We start from the raw sequence: 9,405 nt of genomic DNA, 5'->3' as shown, positions 1-9,405 counted from the left end.
ATTGAACAAACCTTTAAAAATCCAGTTAAACAAATGCAGAATAAATAAATCATGCTGGGTTTGTTTTTTTTTGGCTCTATAATTTGGTTCACGGTGGTGTTAGACAAATAAAATCGGTAGGTGTCGCTGTTGTTCAATTTAAATTTAAAGCCTCCTCTAACCCGGAAAGACTACTTGCGGTCCTTTAACAGAGCAGGAAGTGCCTCAGCACGACACTGACAGTTATTTATCATGGCGCTTGATGTGAAAAGCAGAGCCAAGCGGTACGAGAAGCTGGATTTCCTCGGAGAGGGTCAGGTAGGGGGAGAAATATTTAAGAGATATGTGTCTTTGCTTTTTTCTTCGCACGTCCTTAGACCGCTTTGTTTATTCTGTAGAAAGCACGATGGCGAGCTAACAAAGCATTAGCTGGTTGCTAATGTCAACAAAGCCTCGCTGGTTCATGCTGCGCTGCTTCTTGTGCCAGTGAATTTCACCAAAATAAGTAAAAGAAATTAACTTTTGGTTTTTGAAAGTTGTTTTTTCTCTGCAGTTTGCCACAGTGTACAAAGCCAGGGACAAACTGACCGACACAATAGTTGCTATTAAAAAGGTAAAAGAAACGAGCTGCTTTAGTGTTTTACTGCTGCCATTCACACTGTGTGTTGATGAGCCGCAGTAAACATTTATCTTTTTATTCCCTTCAGATTAAGGTTGGCCACAGGACTGAGGCTAAAGATGGTAAGTGCTGGGTCCTATCAGCTGCAGCTCATTTTCATCCATTTTATACAAATTTTTTTTTACGTATTTATTTTTTTTAAATAGGAATTAATCGGACTGCACTCAGAGAGATAAAACTGCTGCAGGAGCTCCATCATCCGAACATTATCGGGGTAGCTAAATGTTCATCGCACATCATCATAATCTTGTGTTATTTGTATCGATTGTATAGAAAGATACCTTAATCTTTCTATATTGTGCAGTTTATGTATTTTTTTAAAATCTAAATATTGTTGTTTTATGTGTGTTGCAGCTGTTGGATGCTTTTGGACATAAATCAAACATCAGCCTGGTGTTTGATTTCATGGAAACAGACCTGGAGGTGAGTAGAGACCTAAATACAAATGTGGAGGAATTTCATACACAGCGTTTGTGCATTTTAAAAAAAATATTCACTTTTCTATTAGTTTGTGTGTGTGGGTGGGGGTTAAAGGGGTAGATGATGGATAGAATAGGTAGCAGCTTCCCACTTCCTTAATATTTTTTTCTGATTTCCGGCTTTAATGATTCATCGAGTATCTCGATTTTAAAAAAAAAAAATGTATGTATGTATATATATATATATATATATATATATATATATATATATATATATATATATATATATATATATTAGGGGTGCAACGATACACAAAATTCACGGTTCGGTTCGATACTTTGGTGTCACGGTTCGATATTTTTTCGATACAAAAAAAATGTTCATGCCTTCTTAATTTGTCATTTATTAAAATTATAAATATATATTTTAACTCAAAAGTACAGTTTTTAAATTTAACCCTAACCCTTGTACGTGTTTTTTATTTTGACAGCGAATGCGCACCTGCGGACCACTTATGTGCAGCCCTGGTTATTTAGCTCGTCATATTGCAGCCACAGAAATTATTTTGTCCATGAAACCATAAAGCTGCACTTTCTTTTTGCCTTATAGTCTGATTTGTCATAACTTCTCCGTTTTGTGGTAAGCTTTTCTTTGGCTGTCACTTCTTCACCCTGACCTGTCTTATTTGGCTCAGCAGAACTGAAATGCTTTTACACACTCACTCACATAAGCTCAGCGATTCTCTGCGCGATCAACCTCTCACATGTTTAAGCTTGCTGCGGGAGATTTCACTTGTCATGTTTGCATAGTAAGCTAACGATTAATAAGACGATGTCAGAGGAATTGGTGCACAAATTATCATCACTCACAGATCAGTGCTGTCGCTCTCTATACACAGTTCGCACGATTGCAAAGTGAAAGCAAAAAAACAAGCGCAAATTCAAACGCGATTTCAATATGTCACATATTGACAGTGGCTCACCGATGCCAATGACATAATTACCCAGCTACATTTCCGAAAGAATGCAAAAGCATTGACATATATTTTTCTTCCTACAATAGCCCGACTGGAAAAATCGCTAGCTCCGGGACGTCGGGCTAGGGATATTGCAAGCCCTGTATCTGATTGAGGAATCACTCATCTTTGGAAAAGAGAGTTTATTACAGAGAAATGTCTCTTTCCAAAATAAAAGCTATACTATCCGCTTCTTCTGGGCTATATTCTCAGCAGCATAAGGAGAATCATGTGCTAACAGCTGTCTAAATGACTCGGCTAAAGTTAGTAGCATGCTTGTTGTTTTTGTCTTTGCACTAGGATGATGTCGGCGTAAATGTGCAGTCATATTCGTTGTGTTCCCACTAGTGCTTTCAGGTTAATCTCGTTGAAATGACCTTAACGCCACAACACGGCAAATCTCCGTTAACGAGCTACCGCCGATCGCCCCGTGTGTGGGGCTAGACGGCCAACACGTTAACGAGCTAACTGCGCTAACACACTAGTTCCCACCCATGTAATTGAGCATTGTGTGGCACATCCAACATACTGTTTTACTTTAGTCCATGACTCGCTTACCTTCAGGGTCATACGTCACATGAAAACCAAAATAATTCCAAACACCACATCTGAATGAGGGTGGGGGAGGTGCCCTGCGCTCTTCCTTCTGACGATGCTGTCTGTGTTGAGCGCTCAGTGGATCTGCGCTCGACAGTGCAGCCTAGGCGGAGTAGTCGAACGCAGATTCACTGAGCGCTCAACACAGACAGCATCGTCAGAAGGAAAGTTGATAAAATAAATTACAAATGTTGTATTGTTCGATACATATGCGTACCGAACCGAAAGCACTGTATCGAACGGTTCAATATCGATACGAATATCGTTGCACCCCTAATATATATATGTATGTATATATGTGTATATATATGTATATGTGTGTGTGTATGTGTATGTATATATATATATATATATATATATATATATATATATATATATATATATATATATATATATATATATATATATATATATATATATATATGTCTGCATTACATGTCTGTTCTCTAAATCCTTTAAATCTTCAAGCAAAAAATAAACTATGAATAAAAAATAATAATACAGTAAACCTTTCCTTAAAAACAGGAAGGTTTTTTTTCCCCCATTTTAAGAACAATTGCACTAAATATCATTATTCTCGCATCAGTTTTTGAGAAAATAATAATTTAGGTTTTCATCTTGTTCCATTCACACATTTTTGGCTAAGAAGCCTAATCTGTTCACAGCTTCAGGTTTAGTAAACATTCTTGCATAGCTCTGGTGTTTGTTTGTTTTTTGTGAATTTGGTGAACAAAGTGCAACATGTTACTAGACTTTGTTGGGACCTGTCGGCACTGCATCTTACAAACTGTCTCTTTTATTTCTTCCTGAGCAGCTGATACATTTTACTTCTCAGCTTTAGTCACCAAGGAAGAAGAAAAAATTGGGTCAAAAAATAATTCAAAATGCTGAGATTAAACTCGAAATAGTATTTTGATAAAAAAAACAAAACACTTGAAATAAGTGTCAATGTTATTTTCTCCACAACTCTATAACTTCTCTGTTGGAAAGGGGTGTTTGGAAGGCCACAAACACAACACCCAGCTGATCCGAGCACAGTGTGAATGCGTAAACAGAATACATTTCTTATCTGTAGTTAAATATTAATAATATAACATTTAGAGCTCTTAAAGTCACAGATTGCCAAATCTTAGATTTACTTATTTTATTTTTAGAAACATCTTCCAGTACAGTTTTGCTTAAAGAGTACAGTATTGTATGATATTATTTATTTGTTTGTAACAAAACCTGAAGATGTCATGTTTTGCATTATGACTGCTTCTGTCTGGAGATTTATTCAGTCATCTCTAATCTGTTAAACATGTCTTTAAAAAAAAAGTTTTCTTTTTTATGCTGCAGTTCCCTTGTGGGCCAGCAGGTGGAAATTTTACCCTTTGTTCACACTCGTAGTGTAAGGTCAGATTAAAGTCGAGTATCCAAGAAAGCATGAGCAAGAGGTCAAACAAAGTGTCACCAGTGCTAAGCTGGGTGTTACTCTGGCTTTTATTTGGATTATCTAAGCATAAAAAGGCTCCAAATAGGCGCTCACCAGCAATGCTTTAGAGCCTAATCAAATGATGCAAAATAAGATAAACGCACTTAAAAATAATCAATATCACTCTGCTTTTGGCTGCTCAGTGAAGTGATGCCATTACAGGCAGCAGAAAAACAGGATGCACATGAGGGTGAAATGTGATGCTGATCTTATTACCGGTGCTAAAAGCCTATATTATAAAAGCCTATATATTTTTGGACTGCGAGGTTAGCTTTAGTTAGACTCCTGCATTCAAAGGTGATGATGGTTCTTGTTATGAAGGCTGAACTGCTCTATCTTGGATGATTTCTTTATATGGATATTTTCCAGATGTTTTTGATTGTCTCGTCCGCTCAGTAAAAGTGTATTTTAATTTTGTGTGTGTGTGTGGCCTAGAGCTATGAAAAGCCATGAATTTATGCATGGATGTTATTAATTATGAGAAGTCTGGCTGTACGTATGACTCTTGGTCTTTGTTTTGTTGTTTTTAAGGTTATCATCAAAGACACTAGTTTAGTCTTAACTCCAGCCAACATCAAAGCCTACATCCTCATGACTCTGCAGGGATTAGAGTATATGCACCAGCACTGGGTCCTACACAGGGTAAGAAAACTTGTGTGTAGCATTTACACATAAATATGCTCATGTCTAATTTGTAATTTATGTTTTGGGCCTTTTCCTCTTAATTTCTTTCTTTTTTTTGTGCAGGATCTGAAGCCCAATAATCTGTTGTTAGATGGCAGTGGGGTGTTGAAGTTGGCTGATTTTGGTTTGGCCAAGTCTTTTGGCAGCCCTAGCAGAGTCTACACACATCAAGTTGTTACCAGGTCAGATTAGTCTCCATGTTACCTCATTAAAAATACAGAATTTCTCCAGGGTTAGTCTCATTAGCAATATTTTTTTTTTAATGTTTTCCATGAGTTAATCAAACATTTAACCAAACTAGGACTGGTTAAATGTGACAGAATTCTACTAAGAAGTCCAGGTTGCAAGGTCTGTAAAATATGTCTCTATTTATTGTTCATTCATGTCTTTCCCAGGTGGTACCGATCACCTGAGCTCCTGTTTGGTGCCAGGATGTACGGTGTGGGTGTTGACATGTGGGCAGTGGGATGCATTTTGGCAGAGTTGCTGCTTCGGGTAAATAAACCTCACTTCAAAGATATGAGCAGGCTGCGTCCCCTGAGACTGCTCAGGGGACGCAGCTATTTTCATATTCATGCTAATGTCTCTCTACACTCCCGTTTGCTGTAGGTTCCGTTCCTTGCTGGAGACTCTGATCTCGACCAGCTTACTAAGATCTTTGAGGCTCTGGGAACACCCACGGAAGAAACATGGCCTGTGAGTTTGTTTGGGGGGTTTTGTTGTTGTTGTTGTTGTTGTTGTTGTTTTATTTTTTTTTCTACAGTTTGGCCCAATTTTGATGAGATGTGGGGATTCTTGCTTACATTCTATTGTTATATCTCTCTTTAGGGCTTGAGTAGTCTACCAGACTACGTGTCCTTCAAAATATTCCCCGGCACACCGCTGGAACATATATTTAGTGCAGCTGGAGACGATTTACTTGAGCTGCTACAAGGTCTCTTTACCTTTAACCCTTCAGCGAGGACCACAGCTACACAGGTAATAAGCTAAAGCACTGTAGCTATTCTCCGTTTTATATTATTGAACAAATCATTTGAAATTATTGTTAGATAAGTTTTAAAATAAGAATATTAACATTTTTACACTGCAGTCTATTTGATGATTGCTAGATCGGCTTCAGCGCTGAAACCCTGCCACTTCATTTGTAGCTCCCTCAGAATTACAGGCCTCGCTTCAGGCAGTACAACTCTCATTGTGATCAGCCGGTGAAGAGTGTCCTTTACTTTAAGAGTGTAATGCAAAGATAAACCACTAATAGACTTGTAAGACTTGACTTTACACGACGTGCAAAACAAAAAGTAGACATTTCATCTTCGTACAAGTCACGATGTGGTTGCCACACAGCTTTGTGCTAGGAAAAATAAATAAATATAAATGCTTATTCTTTGCTTATTTTTAAATGCACATGTTTTTTGGGATGTTTGGGTTGACGAGTTGTGAACATAAACTGTACCCGAGTTAAGTAGCTGTTATCCTCTTCAATGCCGCTTCCGCAGGTTTTGTGCACCTCTGAGTCCCAGTGCTCCCACTGGTTGGAATTCGCCCTTCGAAGTTTCTTCTGTCCAAATTATAACCTTTTAAAATTTGAGTATTATTTTGAAACAAGAACATCACAGGGATTTAACTCTGGAAAGAAGGAGTGTTGGTGAGCAGCGATTGTGTTAGTGAAATGTGTAGTGTGAAGAACTTCTTAGTAGTAGATGTAAGCAGTAGGTTGTTTGTTCTTTCTCAGAAGTCTCAGTATATTAGTAAAACTCGCTATTGTCTGATCCAGGCGAGTCAATGCACTCTGCATAGCTGGTGCTCTCCCAGTGAAAACTGGTTTCTTCTCCAGTCCTAGGCACAGAGCCTGTTTTCCTCACCTGTGACAATCCCTGACATAAAAACTCGGTCAGTCTGACACAAGCAGTGTTGGGAAGGTTACTTTTAAAATGTATTCCACTACAGATTACAGAATACATGCCCCAAAATGTATTTTGTAACATATTCCGTTACGTTACTCAATGACAGTAACGTATTCTGAATACTTTGGATTACTTAATATATTATCATGCTTTTTACAACTACATGACTGTACTATTGCTGTGTGATTTATTACTATTACTGAAGGCTACTCGCCATACCAATACCAGCTAGATTTTTAAATCTTAATATAAAATGAGTAACAGTAGGGTGGACAGTAGGTAAGGCTGCACTTTTAGCAGCGATCTCGTATAGAAAACTATTCCGCGCGTATATAAAACAGGTCCGCGGCTCCGAACCATAAAGACATAAAACTGTGAAGGGACCTCTGGCTAATATGTCGGGTTCCATGTCGGACTCGTAGCCGAAAAATAGCTTTACTTTGTTGTCTGAGTCAACGTTTCTAGCAAGAGACAGACAGAGGCGTTGAAAGGCTGCTCCAACGGAACTTATTGTTTCGGAGGAAAACACGAACACAGTGTACAGTCGAGTCTTAATAGCTCACAACTGGGCTCGTCAGGCACTCTTTTTGGCTGCAGTGGTTATTATTATATTTGCATGCTTCAATCTCCGGTTTCTGGTCGGTGACAACTCGTACTTTTCGACTCTTTTTCTCCCTCCTCGCGCTCACAGACACATAACAGGTATTCTCCCTGCAGCACGGACTACACTGCCCATGAGGCTACATTCTTTAGGGCGATGACTGTAACACTCTGCCTATTGCCTTCATATTAAATAATTTTTGTGAATAATTTTTAAAAATATTTCTTCACCTCATTATGCGGGCCACAAGTAGAGGTGACATGGGCCACGAGATTGAGACACAGGCATTGGAGCCTCTTAATGCGTGTTTTCTTTGGGTTTCCACCGGCGTGGAATTACCAAAAATAGAGAGCATAGGCTAACATATGAAACAGGAAAAGACCGCCATTTATTTCAACAAAGTAACTATATTCTAAATACTACCTTTTTAAACAAAGTAACTGTAACGAATACAGTTACTCATATTTTGTATTTTAAATACGTAACGGCGGTACATGTATTCCGTTACTCCCAACACAGGAATTAATGTTTGCCTTCTGTTTGAGCAACTTCAGTTTTATTTACATAGCACCAATTCACAACAGTCACCGCAAGGCACTAAATAACTCATAATATTAGAGAGAAAACCTGAACTATCTCATTGTTCAACAACTGCATTAACGACACATCTTCCACTTTCTCTATTACACATCTCAGTAATAAGAAAAAAAAACATCTTCTTGCATCTTTGATACATCAAATTAGAGACACAACTCTGATGTTTGATGACATAGATGTATAAAATGGTGTTTTCCTTTATTCTGCAGGCTCTGAAGATGAGGTACTTCAGCAATCGGCCTGGTCCCACTCCTGGTCCCCAGCTCCCCCGGCCAAACTGTTCAGCCGAGGCTTTGAGGGAGAAGGAGACAGTCGGTCTCAAGAGAAAAATCGAAGGCCTGGAGACAAGTAATGACCGTATATGATCTCATATTTGCACTAAATCCACTGTGTGTGTCCTTAATCCACAGAAGACCACCCTGACTCTGGGTTAAATATTTTCTCAGTCATGTTGTTTATATTGTGGTTTGAGCAGCAAAAACGTGAGGTGTCTGCGACACTCGTTTGAGGCGGACTTTAAAGGGGCTGAATATTTTAGAACTTCCAACACTGACCTGATTTTTTTTCTTCTTTTTTTTTTTTTTTTATAGCATGTTGTGAGTTTTTTGACTGCTTCTCGCTAAAGTTAGAAACCTAACCTAGCAATTCAGCGGGTGTGGGCTGTACATTTAGCTGCAGTTACAAATTCAGAAAATACTGAATTCGAACACGCGCCCACAGTTTCGTGGCTAGTGGGAGGGTATGTTTTACTAAAGTGGAACCCTTTAGTGTCACTGGGAGGTTCAAAGCTTTTCCAGCTCCTCTGTGGTTTGGAAAATATCTGGCTTTGACTTTTGAAACATTTATAACAGAAACCTTGGTGCCTCTTGGTAGCGCGTTGCTCATTATAGGCTTGATTTGAGCATGTGGCGTACATACACAGAACAGAAATACGTGTCTGTCTAATCTAACTTAGGTTTTTTAAGTTGTTTTTTTTTTTCTTTTTCTTCTTTTTTAAATAATGTTTTTAAAACAAAACCCTTTGTGTTATTTTCAGCTGCAATGAAGAAGAAGCTCATTTTCTGACTATGGACCGGGTTAAATCCAAGGATCACCACTGCATGGCTCAGCTTCCTGCATTTCTCAGGACTGTCCACTGGAAAAAGGAAAAAAGTCTATAACCAGTGGAGGCTCTCTCACGCGTGGTTGACTTTAGGACATTTTAGAAGTTGTAGCCAGCGTATGTGAATCGTTAACTCTAAAATATTCAGGATGCTGCTGTGTCCAGATGGCCAGCGATTGATCTACAGCAGAGGGCTGTTGTCAGTAGTGTTGGCTCTGGTCCGCCTTCACTGATGCCTAAACTCTGTGAGCCTGTGGGGAAAAACGTCTATTTATGTGTGTGGAAAAAGAAAAACAAACCAACATGTGAGGATTTATTTCATGTGAATGTTTTTGTATTGTTATTATTTTGTA

At 38.6% G+C, this 9,405-nt stretch overlaps 1 protein-coding gene across 1 annotated transcript; it reads left to right on the top strand.

Annotated features, from left to right (window-relative positions):
• Positions 1 to 230: 230 nt before the first annotated feature.
• cdk7 (cyclin-dependent kinase 7) lies at positions 231 to 9,405 on the top strand. The gene is made up of 12 exons (XM_085368182.1): positions 231 to 297; positions 533 to 592; positions 687 to 720; positions 805 to 872; positions 1,013 to 1,081; positions 4,696 to 4,806; positions 4,912 to 5,030; positions 5,244 to 5,343; positions 5,458 to 5,544; positions 5,677 to 5,826; positions 8,160 to 8,298; positions 8,987 to 9,405. Exons 1-12 carry the CDS (start codon positions 232 to 234, stop codon positions 9,013 to 9,015), a joined length of 1,032 nt encoding a protein of 343 aa, XP_085224308.1. The 5' UTR covers position 231; the 3' UTR covers positions 9,016 to 9,405.

The sequence above is a fragment of the Diplotaxodon limnothrissa genome, linkage group LG12 (genome assembly GCF_057381915.1).
Source record: "Diplotaxodon limnothrissa isolate DT_005_m linkage group LG12, D_limnothrissa_male_GT1.1, whole genome shotgun sequence".
Lineage (NCBI taxonomy): Eukaryota > Metazoa > Chordata > Actinopteri > Cichliformes > Cichlidae > Diplotaxodon > Diplotaxodon limnothrissa.
This window is presented reverse-complemented; position numbering and strand designations above follow the sequence as displayed.